Source organism: Xiphophorus maculatus, chromosome 3, assembly GCF_002775205.1.
Source record: "Xiphophorus maculatus strain JP 163 A chromosome 3, X_maculatus-5.0-male, whole genome shotgun sequence".
Taxonomy (NCBI): domain Eukaryota; kingdom Metazoa; phylum Chordata; class Actinopteri; order Cyprinodontiformes; family Poeciliidae; genus Xiphophorus; species Xiphophorus maculatus.
The window spans coordinates 11,125,570-11,142,078 of NC_036445.1; the positions used below are offsets into that span (position 1 = coordinate 11,125,570).

Here is a 16,509-nt window from a genome sequence, read left to right on the forward strand (position 1 = left end):
GCTTCCTTGTACAGATTAGGATATAGGTTATACAAAACATGTTCATTACGTTTTTTGCACAAAATCGTTCCTAATTAATGAGTTTTTTGTCTGGGCGGTTCTGCTTTGAGCTCCTTTCAGAGTGAGCTGTTTTATGGCCTCTTGTCACTTTAAATCCAGATAAGCTGCTGCTGGCCACGCCCCCAACTCAACGTTTGGGTTGCTAGGTGACAGGCTGGACTTTGCTGTGGTTGCTAGGGGTTGGATGGCGTTGCTACGTGAGGAGCAGTGCCTGCTGATGTGTGACATTATATTCTAAAGGATTTTGAAATGGCTCTGAAAAACATGAACTTACTTCAAAATATGGCTGGGTGTTTTTTTAAGGACTTGAGCTGTTTTTAGAAGTAGTGTAAAGCCAAATGGAAGTATAAGAACATGCAAATGTGAAATTTACAACAAATCAGGTGCCAAAAACAGCAGGACATACCTTCGAAACTGTAGACAACAATATGGGCGTGTCCAGGTAAGTGTGGATGGTCATTTCTATCCCCGATGACAACTGTCAACGTGCTGGTTGAGCTCACTGGAGGAGAACCGCTGTCAATCATGAGAATGGGAAGGCGGTACTCCTTCTGACGCTCGCGATCAAAGCTGCGAAGAGCAGTGATGGCTGCGCTGCCGTTCCGAAAGTCTGTCAGGTTAAAGTTTGTGGCATCAGAGGTTAGAAGCAGGAGTCGGATGGAGAATGGACCACCGTTGGCGGACGTGTCTCGGTCGACGGCGTGAAGAAGCATGGACGTTTCATTCATTCGCACCGCCTGCGGAGCAGCAGTGTTCTCCCAAACAACAGGCTTATAGGCAGCTTCAAACTCTGGCCCATTGTCGTTAATGTCGAGAACAGTTGCCATAACGATAGCGGTGCCAGTTAGCGGTGGGATACCAGCATCTGTTGCAAGAACCATGATCCTGTGCTGGGAAATTTTTTCTCTGTCCAGAGAATGAGCGACTACCACCCAACCGGACTGATCCACCAGGAACTGACCGTAAGGGTCGGACTCCTTCGAAATACTGTAGGAGAAGCGTCCATTTAGGCCAGAGTCTAAATCAGATGCTGTAACCTGAGCGACAATCGTTCCCACTGGGACATCTTCAGACATGGCAGCCGACTCATAGAACTGTGGGAAAAAGACTGGAGCGTGGTCGTTGGAGTCTTCTACTTGGACGAGACAGTAGGCCAGGCTGAAAAAGTCAGCATCTTCAGCCTTCAGAGTGAGATTAAAGGTCCGCTCATGGAGTTTCTCAAAGTCAACCTTCTTCTTCAGCTTTATCACGCCACGTCGGTTTACTTTGTCCGTCTCAACAAAGAACTTCCTTTCCTCGTCTCCGCCAACAATGCTGAAGGTGACAACAGCATTCTCACCCTCATCTCCATCAGTGGCAGAGACCACAAGGACCTCGCTGTTTACCTCCATATCCTCATTCATCTGGAAGACACATAAAGCCATTCTTTTATGACAACTAATCTCAGGGGTTGCACACTTTTCCCACAGTGAAATTCAAGTACTTTTTCAAGCATTTTCGAACCTTTCCAGCATCGCACATTGGAGATAAAACAATGCAAATGAACTAAAAAACAATTTAAACTCAATATAAGGTGATATCCTTTATTAGATGTTATTACTAATGTCTTGTGACACAATTCTACATTCTACATCAGGGACAAGGTAAACAAAATTTTAAGTTTGTAAATTTCTCTCATTCAGTCACCCTATGCACCTGACTGGTCTGAGAACAAAACACACAAAAAATCCCCCAATTTTAATAATGTTGTTAAATATATCACATGTAAGCCAAGCTTTATTTCAATTACACTGATCAATTGTCATTGAGTCATTAGGAATAATAAGTATTCTTTACACTGAAGCAATCCAAACAAATTGTGTTGAGATATGACCATCCTGCTTAAACATAATACACAAAGAAAGTTACAAAAAAATGTCAAAAAAGTTTTCTGGGATTTAGCAAATATAAATATTTTAAGTAATTGTATCTGACTTAAAACAAGAAAAGTTTAGTCTAATTTGACTTCAGACAGTGAGAAAAAAATTTGTCTGAGTATTTAAATATCTTGTTTCAGCTGTAAATAATGCTCTCCAAATGTAGGATTTTAATCAAACGTTAGATTACCTTTTATTCAAAACTGTTTGAATATCAACCAACTTTATACAGAAATCAAGACCTTTCCAAAACTTGAAAATGCTTGAAATTCATTTAGATGTTTTTAAGGACCTGCACAAACCTTGTAATGTAAAATATTAGAAGAGAATGACAGATGTCTTTGAAGAGTTTGACTCACCTGAGTGGTGTAAGCCCTCTGAGTAAAAATAGGTGGGTGGTCATTTACGTCTGAAACCATAATAGTGGCTGTTCCCGTCCCAGACAAACCACCGCCATCCCGGGCCTCCACCACAACCAGATATTTGTCTTCTGCCTCCCGGTCCAGTGAGCGGAGAACTGTGTAGATAGTCCCAGTAGTGGCATTTATGGAGAACAAGTTGAGGTTGATCTCATTGCGAATGTTCTTGATGATGCTGTAGGTAAGCATGGCATTCCTGCCTTCGTTTGGGTCGTCAAGGTCCATGGCATGCATCTCCATGATGGAGGTGTCGGCGGGTGAGTTTTCAGGCACTTGGCCAATGAAACATCCGTCTACCTCTAGGGCGGAGCATGGAAAGAAGGGGGAGTTATCGTTAATGTCTCGGACTTCTAACAGCACATCAGCGAATCCTGTAAGCCCCATTCCGCCCTCGTCTGTGGCGAGGACAAGAAATCTCCAGGCGGGGCGTTCCTCCCGGTCCAAGCGGCGCTGGGCATAGATCCTTCCAGTGTGTTCGTCGATAGTGAACTCGCCACCGGCACCCTGGCCATGGAGGGAGTAGCGGAGGGCAGTCTGGTCCGCTTCCTGATCGGGATCTGTTGCTGACACCTACAAAAAAACGAGAGGGAAAAGGTGAAAAAGGAGCAAAGAATTCTTCCCTCTCCCTTTATGTGAAAAATGCTAACTTATTCATTATGCAAAGGTAAACTGTTAAAAGATTCTCTTCAGTTATTGATATTTAATATGACTTAAATCAAACTGTTAGGGGATTTGCCACAAACACCTCATATTTAATTTTTTTTTAACCTAGTGGAACTGTAAATGTTTTAATATTACATGGAACCTGGTCAGAGGGTTTTCTTAGAGTGTTTTCACAGCCGATAGTCCAGTAGACTCGGTTTAATTGGAGACCAAAACTGCAACATTTAGTACATTTTCAGCAGCTGCAGCTCACTTTAACACGCCACTGTTCCAAACAAACCAATTCCTTTGAAATACCTGTTCACCCCTTTGCCTGTGGTGGCGCTGCAGCAAGAACCACTAAATAAAACCACTGAAGAAAACATGCGCACAACTTCCTTCTTTGCAAAATGTAAACAAAAATGTAGTGGTGTGAGATTTTTTTGCTATTTTGTCTTTGGTAAAAGATCACAAACCGTTTCTCCTGCTGGCGCTATACTCTCACATTTCTTTTGGTTGTATTTACCCAGAATGCCCTGTACTGTAATCCGCTTTCTGCTTTTGGAGCGGTCTCCGGTTCGCCTGGTGTTCACATATAAATTAAAACCGCGCCACAGTTCACTTCAACTGAACCGATAGCTAGATTTTTAGGCGGACCTGAGTTTGCTTTTTTGAGTCGCATCAGAGTTTGATGCTCATTCACTCCTCCCCAAATGACCAAACGTTCTAGCCAAACGAACCAGAGTTTGATTAAAGTGGACTAAACTGGGCTGGTGGGAACATTCCTGATGATCATGATCACAGTTGGCTTTAAGAAATGAAACGTCCACCATAATTGGATAACCTTAGCTATGTCTAAAAATAAACCTCTAATAAACATTTTGCTCGTGGAGTGATTGCTTTTATGACATATAGCCTTTCAAATGGGTATTGAATAATTGCAAAACACCAACGTTTGTTTCTCTTGAAAATTAATTGCTTTCCATATCAAAACTGTAGCAAAAGGCACACCTTTTATTTATGCTGACAATTTGTACAACAGCAGTACATTCATCACAATTCAATAACACCTTCCTTAATAAGCAAATATTTCATCTTGTTCCATTCTTTCCTCATCACGTATTTCTTATCAAAACAGGTAAATTGCTTTTCCATCATGTAGAAATGTCAAGCCCAGCAACTAGGACATGCAGCGGGGAAGTGATTGCAGCAGCTGGCCCCGCGCGCTGGGACTTCACAACACAGGAATAAACATTTCTCTGCTGCTTTGTCCTGTTTGCTTAATTAACCTGCCTTCCTGCTATCTCTCTGAGCGAGGCGACGAGAGGAGCAGCAATGAGTCAAGCCTTCACATCTGTCACCGAGACACACAATGCAATTAAAAGTTAATAGACACAGACAAAGGCAAGAAAAAAAAGTACAGTTTTACCCTTTCTTCTCCTCTTTTGTCACCAGAGTTTGTTTACTGAACCCTTTGAAGTCCTCCTCCCCACCTTCCCTCAGCCTCCTCCCCCATGTCGCCTCTCTGCATCCTCTGACAACGTGACGCAGGTACACAATATTGAAGATGAGCAGCGCTGGCACCACAGAGGAGGCAGGTGAAGTCAAAAAATATTCATTTCAAATTGGATTTTCTTTTCCGTTCGCTATCTACTGAATTGCATTAGTGCACAGGGCTGAGAGTGCGGCGCGATGAGGGAGGACCCGTCCGTCGTGCCGCAGAAAGACTATTGAAAGCGTCAGAGAGGAACCAAAAGCACATCAAATCAATTCCAGCAGGCGAGGGGAAGCAGGCCCAGGTTGAGGACTGGGTGACACATGCGCCTCTGACGGAGATTATTTCCCTCCCCTCCCAGCTTCCACCTTTTTAATCTTATTTAGCTTGGCAGCACATGCAAATTATTGTGAATTACCGGAGATAGGTGTGACGAAAGGTGGATGAGATCAACAGGAGAAGGAGGTCAACACGAACATTTTAGAGGCAACTTTGAAGACGATGGTTACTTGCTGTTAGACTTTTTTGGCCTAATATTTCACCCTGGAGTCTCTTTTACCAGTTTTTGTGTTAAATGCCGTCATACATGTGCAATGTGTTAGTGGACTGACACCGAATCTCTGCTGAGGTGTTGCTCCAGGCTAATTTTTAGCGTAACTAATGCTATTAGATTTTTCTCCATAAAACTTGATATATTTTCACATATTGTTCATATAAACATTAACATTTGAACAATAATGTACATTATGTATGTCTGGTCAAAGGTGATACTTTCTCAGGTTTACATTTTAAATAATTTGATTAGGAATGAGTGAACATCGCATCTCCAGTTATGTCTAAATGATTTAGCATGACAATAAAAACATGTTCATCACCATCAAAACATTCACTCATTTCCTCACTTGCTGTACACTTAACAAGGTCAGAGTAGATTGCTCGCAAAAGTGTATAATATGCTACATATGTTGTTTTCTGATCTAGTTAATTAGGGTCTTAGGTTGTTTTCACACCCAATAGTCTGGTAAACTCAATTTCTAATTTCTCTCTCAAACAATATGTAGCTTTTGTTTTAATGTATGTTTTTTATTGTAAGTGTTATTATGTTATTTTCTGCCATTTTAACCATAATTGCTCCTGAAGGGGAAATGCAAATGCAGCATGAAACTTCTATTTTTCATCAAATCAGAAGATTGGAATAAAACTCAATATTGACCATGTGATACGCCCAAAACAAATAAGCCTTCACATTCACTGACCTCTAGGATGAACACAGGAAGCTGCGTAAGCTCCTCCATCACAGAGGCGTGATACTCTGTCTGACTGAACACCGGCGCCTCGTCGTTGCGGTTGACCACCTGAACCACCACCAGGGTCTCGTTCTCCCATTTCCCATCAGAAGCGACCAGCCGCAGCTCGTAGCGCTGCTCCATCTCGTAGTCGAGCGGCTGAGCTACAAAGATGGTGCCCACCTCTGGCTCCACGTCGAAGGTCCCCATGGCGTTTCCTGAAGTGATCTGGTAGCGCAGCTTAGCATTGGCGCCTGGATGGAAGAAATAAGAGTCTGGGTCAGTTTGAGCTGTTTCAGTTTCTGCTCTCAAAAACTTTCTATCCTGGCATTTTATTATTATCTGTGTATTCAAATGTCAGTTGATGAAAAATAGGCAGTTAATATTATTTTATTTTTGACATGATCAGAAAAAAAATACAAATAACCTTTAACACAACCTTTAGCTTTTTGCCATTATGGCCAAAAATGTCAAATTGATGACAGTCATGGGGCAGAAGCTTTTGTTATTTTTATGTATTCAATAATATACTAAACATATAATATTTTAATAAATCACAGTAGTCAAATTTGAGTAGTAAAGGAATCTGTAAGTCATTGTCGCTCCAAAATATAAACACACTATAAACTTGCACAGCTGGTGTTTTAAATGACAAGTAAATATTTTAAAAGTTTTTGGGATTAATTGAAGAAAAATATGTTTCAGGAAGATTTTAAGAGTTTTAATTAGTCTGTGAAAATAAATCACAATTTCACTACATTCTTGAATTGTGGACTGAGGGGCAAAACAAAATCATCCAGAAGACCACAAATGGCCCCCCAGCCACACTTTGGACATCACTGCTTTAACACAACCCGAGTTGCATGTATCTCTTAGTCTGAAACTTTACTTTTTGAATAGTATTGCAGGAATTGCTGGCAAAAGAAGATTATCTTTGATTGGCAGAGGAAACAGACACACACACTCACACACACCCACACACACGCTGATGACCCATGTGGACAGCAGCAGCAGATATCACATCTCAGAAGAAAACAAGCATCTTCCTCACAGTGGGGCTCATTAGATGCTCACGCCTTCACATCTTGTCTGCATCAGATCCGCTCATCGAGTTGTGATGCAGTACTTCAGAGAACGTTACCTTGGCTGAAATTATTTTCCTGGAGATTTAACATGAATTTGATATTTAAACCTTAACCGAATCGCAAAAATGGCCTTTTTACCTAATACAAGCTTTGACTATCTATTATGTGACCATTTCAAGAGTCTCTTTCCTAAACTGAGACAAAGGTTTTAATATTTAATTTTTATCTAGTTTTGACTTTAGATTTTCCATTTCACTACTCAGTTTTAATTTGTTTGTTGCTATAGTTTTTTTTTCTTAGTTTATTTTCTTAGAAAATGCTTAGTTTCAATTGAGGTGTTATTAGTTTCAGTGCTTTTGTGATACAAGTTTCATAGAAGGCACAAAACTGGTTTTAGAAAATGTTAATTTAAGGCAAATGAATGACCATACATTCCAGGAAAGTATAAAAGATGGGGGAATGATTTAAAAAACCTCGGTAAACACAATAACATAGAGCTTTTCAAGTAAACTTTAAGGTTCATGGCATTTTTCTCTCTTCATAATGTCCCATATATTTTACCGTGTTCCACTATAAGGCACTTCCTTTTGTCTAAAACAAAAATATATTCAAAGTAATCCCACGTTGGACTCTGGCGCTTTCTCTGACTTTTGTTGACATGACGCTAGTTGTACGCCAACCAGCATCATTAAGAATGATTTTACTGACATTAGAAGAAAACATCTAGTTTGAAATTATTTTTGGGATTGTTTGAAAAAAAGAAAATGGAGCAAAAATTGTATAGTCTCAGCAATAACAGGATTTAGGCTACCTTTCTTTAAAAACAATTGCTGTATTTAGCCAACTTTTATCAATTAATTCAAGCTAATGTGGGTGCACCAAAGCCTGCTTTTGAAAATTTATAGAAAATTTAAAAGACTTTATGTCAGCAATAATTTTACCCTTAAAATTAAAACGTCAAATATCTGGACTGGGTGGACCACGTCGATGCTGATTCTCCACACAGAATAAATGTCTCTGAATGTGAGTAAAATATCCTAAATGTTTCATTTCAGACTATATATCTGAATGAAAATCTGCTCCAAAACTGAAGTTGGTTAATGACGCAAAATTGATGTCAAAGTCATCAGTTTAACGTTACAAATAAAAAAGGCTGAGATGGATGCAACACTACTTCACCCACTATGACCCTTTCATTTGAAAGAAATTAAAGCGATGTGAATCTTTTCTTTAAATATTGCTATTTTTATAGATGAATGCATTATTGAGTGATGAATAAATCTCCCTCTTCCTGCATATTCTGGCATTACTCCCTCCCATCCTTCCCTTTTGTCCTTGGTTTCTTGTCTTGTTACCTTGACTTCCTTGTTATCTTCCAAGCCTTCCCGCTAGGTCTTTTACTCTTTTTATTCATGCATATTTCCTTCTTTTCCTTAACTATTTGTCCGCTCTGTCCACTCAACATTTACATTATTACCATTTCTTCTATCCTCCTTAGTTCACCTTTTGCCTTCTTCAACTTTTCCTCCTGTTTTTCCCCCATCCTTTCGATCTCTGTGTCTCCCCTGACATCTTGTTTTTCCTTTTATCTCTTTTCCATTTTCAGCTTTCTCATATTTTCCCCTCTTTTCCCATTCATACTCCTCTCCATCCCTTCTTTCATTCCCTCTATTGGCCTCTCGTCTTCTCTCCTGACGAAGTGAAAAAATGCCAACACACACATGGATGAGGTAAACACACACACACACACACACACACACACACACACACACACACACACACACACACACACACACACACACACACACACACACACACACACACACAGAAGCATGTTCATAGCCCAGAGGCAGGTCTGTCTGGGTCCAGCTTGCTCTCTGTTTACCGGCACCAAGGAGACTTTAGGAGACAAACACCATCTGTGGAGACATGGAAGAGCTTCATTACGACATCGTGTGCTTCTGTGTCTGTGAGGAAAAGTTTAAGTGCACCGGTCCGTCTCAGCCTCGAAGCGCGATCTGTGGTGACATTTGAGCGAGCGGCTCGGTGTGCGTGTGTAAATGGGAGTGCATGTAAATGTGTGTAAGGGGAGTAGCTACAGCGGTTTTTCGCCTCCGGCAGCCTCCCTAATGATCAGCCTGGCCATATGGTGTTGCCCTCCCCACACGTACACAACAGCACATGTGCACGCACACGCCTGCACACTAGGGGACAGGGTTGATTTAATTCACAGCCTAGCAGAGGACCCAAAATTGAGATTAAGGTCAGATCTCTGCTTCTCATGAGGTGGACCGGAGGGGAAATTCGTCCGTGAGCACCGACTGCAGGTCAACACTCTGACAAACTAAACTCTTCACTTTAAAACTGTGTAAGAAAATTCTGAACTGAATGTTACCTCAAATGGGGGAAATTCTTTACCAGGCTGTCTGCAGGTTTCAGTCAAAATTAAGACTTTTTAATGCCAGCTTGAATGAAATTTAAGACAGAAGAAACTATTAATATAAGGGCTTGTATGGGCTGGCAACCAGTGGTAAAAACAAACGTCGTCCTGCCAACAGCTGATGCGCTTACCACTGATAAAACGCAAAAAAGGCTACTTAGCTAGCAAGGGTATATTAGCAGCTAGTTACCGTCTGCCTCAAATCACAAAACGCAATATAGATGCCTGTGTGCGACTCTAACAATTGCCTGACAGAAAAGTCCCACAAGAAAAAGGAAAACATATTTAAGGCCAACTTACATTTTTTTAAAAATTAATTCACAGCATTTTAAGGTCTTAATTTTAGGTCCAAGAATTTAATTTTAATGCCACGTTGAATGACATTTAAGACAGAAAAAAATATAAATGTAGGGGCTCACATGGTCTGGTGAGCAGTGGTAAAAATGAACATTGCACTCACCCATGATAGAAGCTAGCTAGCTAGCCAAGGTGTATTATCAGCTTGTAACCATCTGCCTCACATTGCAGAGCATAATGAAGATGCCTGCGTGTGACTCAAACTTTTGCCTGACAGAACATATGATTGAATAGTTCTGCAATGGCAAATTTTAAGACGTGATTAATGTATTTAAGGCCAACTTAGGTTTTTTTCAAATCTAAAAAGACATTTTAAGGCCTTAATTTAAGGTTACTAATTTAAGACTTTTTAAGGATGTGCGTACACATTGTTGAAGTTTTTAAAAGAGCACAGACATGTACTGCAGATATAGTACCTTACTCATTTTTAAGTTTTGAATGTTCTTGTCTGAAAAGAAATACTGAATCCAGTACGGTCCGGGTGCGGAACCAGTGAAACTTTTACCAAGCTACAAGCAAAGAATTACACACAATAAAATTCTTTTAAATTACTTATTTTGCACCTTGTATAACGTAAAACTCACATTGCACATGACCCTGAATAATATGAACATGAACTTTGGAGAGAACAATGTGAAAGTAACATTTATAAACTGACTGAAAAGATGTGTTCCGGTTAAAGCAGAAGTAGATGCTGTAATGAAGTAATATTGGATAGCAGACCTTTTCATTTATTAAAGTTTTATTTCTTTTAACTGCTTTGTATTAGAACTAAAAACAGTGATTTTTGTGAGGCAGATGTTTGCACAGTGACATGACTTCTGGTCAGCATGACACGACCAGTTACTTCCAATCACACATTGCTTATTATCACTCCACTTCTCTGTTGCGGTAGATGCTTGTTCGTGTTTACTAAACCCCGAGGCGACACTTAACTGAAACACTGAACTCAGCAGAACTGATAAAAAGCCTCTTGATCTCATTACCCAACACTCTTAGTTCGGCACATTTTCCACTAGGAGGACCAAATGAAGCCAGAAAACACGACGGGCGACAAAAGCTGCTGCATCTAATCAGCTTTATGGGGAGTGGGGAGGTGAAGAGGGGTAATCTACACCCACCCCTCGCATCCCCTTCACCTCACCTCTGCTAATTCCAACAAACACTGAATCAAGCTGAAATGAAAGCAGGAGTTTGATCTAAAGTGTCAGTGTGTGTATTTCCACTGTAAATGTGTTTGTTGTACCTAGTTTATACCAGGGCTGAAAGGTCACTGGTCCTTCAACACCTGTCAGCTTTAACAACAAACTGTGCTCATAATGTACGACACACACACACTGAAAAAGCCAAGGTGACAGTACAGCTGGAGGATAAAACCTTCAGTACATTTTATAGCTCATCAAGTCTCAGTGTGCGGCTTTAACTCTTTCAGGAGTTTGATTCTTCATCCTGTGTGACCTTCAGGAAAACATGCAGCCAGCATTTACATCAGAATCAGCAGGTGTGTATGGGAAATGCCTCAAGCCAAGAAACAAATTGACTCACTGGAAAGGCAACCTTGAATTTAATCACAATAGGAACAAGATAACAAATTTCTTCCTGTAGTTTAAGACACACCAGCTGTGCTCTGTGAAACTATTTGCTTCATTTAACATTTTTCACATCATAACATTTTAATCACAAATGCCCTTGTATTTCAGTGGGATTTTAAGTTACAGCCTAAGCATTACGTTCCACACAGTAGTGGGCACACTTCCGCTAACCCATTAATGTTGTAATAGAGGAGTGAAAATGGAAAAAATTAACAGAGAGATAGAAGGACCTGAGCTGGTTTTTGTTTAGCACTTTGAAAACATTTAGCTCTCACGATCCCTGATCCGGTATCGTCGTTGTTTTTGCCACACCAGTGACTGCATGTAGGAATTAAAAGGCCTGCGGCTCTGGACCACTCGGGAGCACAGAGACCAACATCAGCAGAAACAGCCATCTAAGCTCAAACATCCCCTTAAACCTTCCTAACTGGTGGCTAGATGGTGGGCCTACTGGGATTAACTCAAACCTTAAATCTGATCCTCACTGAGTCAGCAATGGGAGTGTCAGACAGAAGTATCTGTTTGGGATTTAACTTGTTTTCGAATCTCTCTCACTTCTCTATAAGGAATAATGTGCTTTTCATCATCAGCAGTAAATTAAACAAATTCACTGGCCTGATTGTAAGTCAAACCTAAAAGGTCAGTGATCTGACCCAAATTATAATTGTTGAATAAAGAATTACCATCTGTCAGCACAGCAATTTATGGACTTCTATAAAGCTGTCCTTCTAAATATAACCAAAAATCATAACCGTAGAATCACATCTGACAGTTTCAGACTGGATGCCACTGTCATGAACACTGGCTCATTTTTTAAATATAGTTTTAACTGAAGTAACTCACTTTATTCGTGAAATGAGATAATAAGAAATGACAAAGTCAGATCTGGATTAACATCTATTCAACTATTTGGATACCTGAGTTTAAATAATTATAAAATATTGATAAAAAATTTATAAGTTCATTTTACATGAGTGGACTAGATGTTGATGTCAGTTTTTTTTTGTCTTTTTTTTACTTGTAGCTGAATGATGTGTTTTTATACTAAATATTTCACTAAGGTTTATTGTTTTTTTGTCATAGAAAAGTGCAAATGCTACTGATGCTTTCTCTTTGTAAAACTAAAATGAAATTCTGTGGTATATACATATTTAATCAACACAGCATGTGTACTCTGCTGCGCTCCTCCCCTTATGCCTGTTTTCTGTCTCACTCAGAGTAAAAAGGAGCAAAAACGGGAAAAAAAGAAAAGATAAACAACTGCAACGTCATTCCCATTGTTTGTGCTAAAGCCTCATTATATGTAGTTTGTTTATAAACTCAGGTATTTATTCATTTTTAATGTATGTTTATTGACCTGCCTTTTAAGAATTTTTCTTAAAAATGTTAAGAATTTTTAAAAATTCTTAGTTTGTTACCTGGTGCTTTAATCCTACTAATCATTTTTGTTTCATATAATATTTGTTTTACCAATTTTGCAAATAAATCTTACATCATTAGAGCATTTTGATCCTAAATTACTGTTATTTAACTTATTTTATTACAATTATTTTATATTGGCTTTGTTCATCACTCAAACATCTTTAAAGTATACTTTACACTAAAAGCTGAAGTAAACATAATTAAATGGATAGTGATAAAAGAAAACAAGGTATTTTAGCCACAGCTATGATCTGTTGATAATCTCGAAAAGATCTAAATGCCAATTAAAAGCATTCACTCCCTTGGATGAATTTCCCTATTTTATTGTTTTTACAAATCAATCAGATCAACAAAAATCAAACTATTGAGTAGTGTTAATCATGCCAAACCCAAATGTACCTTTTAAATCTAATAACTTAGTTAAAAACTACAAATATTTGTGACGACTGATGAGATGAAACTCTGAGGACTACAGAACACGATTATGTGTATGTGGCTAGCAGTCAATAAGAAAGACATAAATATAAAATATTAAAAAAGAAAATAAGTGATAACTCGCTCACCAACTTTATTCCACTGACAGTCTTAGTAAAGACAATCTCAGAATCTCAGAGGCTGAAACCAAACAGCAGAAAAAAACAAAAGTATGGAGAAAGAGAGGCTATGCTTTTGTTTTCTGATATTTTTGTCCTTTCTCCTGCTGCTGCTTATTGGTTTTGAGCAGAGGAGGAAGAGGAATGAGGGACAAACATAAACAAAGAGACAAACATCAAAACTGTCGACCTCAAGGGAGCAGCATCGCTCGCTAACGAGCTGCGACAGCGAGAGAAGAAGAGGGAGGAAATGTGCAGAGGAGGCACGGAGAAGAAAACAAGGAAAGGAAGCGAGGAGAGGAGAAGGAAAAAGTGGCAAGACGACAAGAAACAGGAACCTGATTTTTTCAGCTAATTTAAAGCATTAAGATAAAGTTAGCTCTGATTTATGCACATAAACATAGTACAAAAAATTGCAACTCTACCAAAAACGGCTCATGCATCTTCCTATTACTGACCAGAAGGAGGCCAGCTGTACACAACAGTCCCAGAATCAACATACAATATTTATAGTCAGACACAACACTAAAACCACACACACTTCAACCTTTCACCTCCCAGTTCATCAGTTGCATTTGTGTCATTTTTGGCAACGCATTTGGCTAAATAATTCACTACGAAAGCTGCGTTGGAATACAGTAGAAATGTAACAGAGTTATTAGTGCTGCCTTGTAATGCAACACATTATTCAGACTGTATATATTCAAAAACATAGCATGCGTGCAAGTAATGTCTTATTACAATCATAACTTCTGCTGTATAAGGACATGTCAGTTTGCTTTTACAGCTGTGTGTCTGTGTTTACGTCTTTTTTAACTCAGCCAAGAGCGCTGACTGTCCTCCAGCTAGAGAGGAGTTTATTGTCTGCACTGAATCAGTTTAGGACCTTAATGGGAAAGAAGAGAAAGAGGCTTTATAAAACCGGACCAAAGTGGTTCTGTTACTCCTGCAGAACAAGATGACCGGATCAGTGGGACTAGCAATCATTTCTATTGGTCATGATGGTAACAGGAAGCAAACATGTCTGCAACTTTCTGAGAAGGTCTGAAAATAAAAAGTAACACCTTTAAATAAACCTGAAAGGGCACAAATGTGTTGTTAAAAGTCTGATAATACAACAAAACAATGGAATAAATAAGAAACAAAAGTAGGAAGAGACCAACAAAATGAAAAGATAAAAGAAGACCAGTTGAGATTAAGGTGAAACATGAAGGGAACAAAACTCCATTGGTAGAAAAAAAGATTTATATTAAAGAACAAAACAAACAATGGGAATAAAAACATAATTTATGTCACTTTGCCACAACCAAGCAGAGAGCGATCCAAAAAACAAAGCCAGATTCAGACTGACCTTCATCCTCGTCGTTGGCTGTAACAGTGATGAGGACGTAGCCCACCTCCTTGTCTTCCTCCACACTGACCTCGTACACCGGCTGGGCAAACGCCGGAGCGTTGTCGTTGACATCGGTGACAAAGATCCTGACGTAGGCGGTGTCTGCATGAAGGATCAACACAGAGTGTATTTGTACACTTAAATCATCACTGAATTTAGGAACTTCAGGATGTTGCTGCATCAAATATCTACATGCCAAATTTTCTGTATTTTTATTAGGTGTATGCAATCAGTGAATGAGATGATGACTCTGGGGCGTACCTGTGTTTGGCTGGCCTTGCTGGCCCGGTCGGGCTGACTCGGAGCCATCCTGCGACTGCACCTCGATCAGGTAAGAAGCTTTCTGCTCACGGTCAAAAGAAGCACGAGTTACTACGACGCCGCTGCGGGAGTCGATGCTGAAGTACTGAGAGTCTCCGCTCTCATCCTTCAGGATCGTGTAGTGGATCTGAAGAGAAGACGCAGAGAACAGGTTAAGAAAGTAAGAAGAGGATGTAAAAATTCAGCCAAGGGATCAGAGTAAGTGCTTGTTACCATCCCATGCAGACCCGAGTCGAGGTCTGTCGCTGAGACCTGAGCGACCGATGTGCCAATCTGTGCTCCTTCAGGCACCGTGGCCTCGTAGGTGGAAGACAGGAAGAAAGGAACGTTGTCGTTGACATCTGTAATAGAAAACAACAAAAAAGAGCAACTTATTGTCCCTAATTTTTCTGAATATTATTAGTTTTCTTGTTGGCAGAACACAAACTGCTGTGTCTACAAAAGTTGGATTTAATCCAGACCAATTGTTTGGCTTTTGCAACATTTTACTTTACCAAAGACAATCAAAGAGAACCAGAAATGAATAACAGAGAAACAAGGAAAACAGAAACGTCTTTGCTCTGAAGTCCATCAGAAAAGAAAGTTGGAATGGGTCTCTCCTTGCAAATGAAAATTGAGTTATGTTGTTGCGCAACACCCCCCCCCTCCTTTCTGTCTCTACTCTCTCACTCTCTACTTCCTCTTCTGAGAGGGGAGATGTGCTACCAGCTCTCCATCTAACGGGTTAATTGAGTTTCCTAAATCTGCCGGGATTTACCCTGTCCAGAACTGAAGTAAACTCTGTTTAAGCTGGTTTCGAGAAACGATTCACCTGATTTTTAACGGCCTACATCCAGGTGTCTCACCCTTCTTCCCTCTGTGAATTAGCCAGACTGAGCAGCCTACAGCCAACTAGTTTCACAGAGCACACCTGTTAACGGTCGCTCGTTCTCTATTTCACAACTTGCATTTGTTATTGAACCAGGTAGGTTTTAGTGACTCGGGCGAGTCCCAAGGATGTTGTTTTAAATTTGGGCTACCAGCAACCTATAAAACATTTTCCACCTCTTCCTCTCCAGAATCAAACATCACAGCTATTTTACAACCATCAAAGAACTTTAAGGTGACTCATTAACTGAATGTCCACAACATCTTTTAGATTTTCTTTATGCTAAATATTTTATTAGTAAGGCATTTTTGCAAGGGTCAGTACAGCTTAATTCAGTAGCAGAAATAATCAAATAAGTAAAATCAATCATCTAGTCTATCTTTCCCTACTGCTGACACTGAAAACTAAAAAAGGAAACCTTTGAGAGAGACGGACGGAGCCTGGCGCCTCAAACCCCAGACCTGGCACGACGACGAAGAAGGTGCTGCAGCAGGAGGAAGACGCCGATCGATGAAGGCCAGGATCTCCGCAGGTCTGATGATGAAGAAGGTGTTGCAGCAGGAGGAAGACGCCGATCGATGAAGGCCAGGATCTCCGCAGGTCTGATGATGAAGAAGGTG

The 16,509-nt window shown here is 40.0% G+C and overlaps 1 protein-coding gene across 1 annotated transcript in view; it reads right to left on the bottom strand.

Moving 5' to 3' along the window:
- LOC102218962 (neural-cadherin-like) overlaps positions 1 to 16,509 on the bottom strand; it is a 144,899-nt gene that overhangs the window by 26,141 nt on the left and 102,249 nt on the right. Inside the window, exons 14-19 of the mRNA XM_014469793.2 lie at positions 15,235 to 15,362; positions 14,962 to 15,148; positions 14,659 to 14,802; positions 5,789 to 6,072; positions 2,336 to 2,965; positions 467 to 1,463 (exon numbers count right to left, since the gene is read on the bottom strand). Coding sequence (XP_014325279.1) covers positions 467 to 1,463; positions 2,336 to 2,965; positions 5,789 to 6,072; positions 14,659 to 14,802; positions 14,962 to 15,148; positions 15,235 to 15,362 — 2,370 coding nt within the window. The remainder of the gene's footprint in view (positions 1 to 466; positions 1,464 to 2,335; positions 2,966 to 5,788; positions 6,073 to 14,658; positions 14,803 to 14,961; positions 15,149 to 15,234; positions 15,363 to 16,509) is intronic.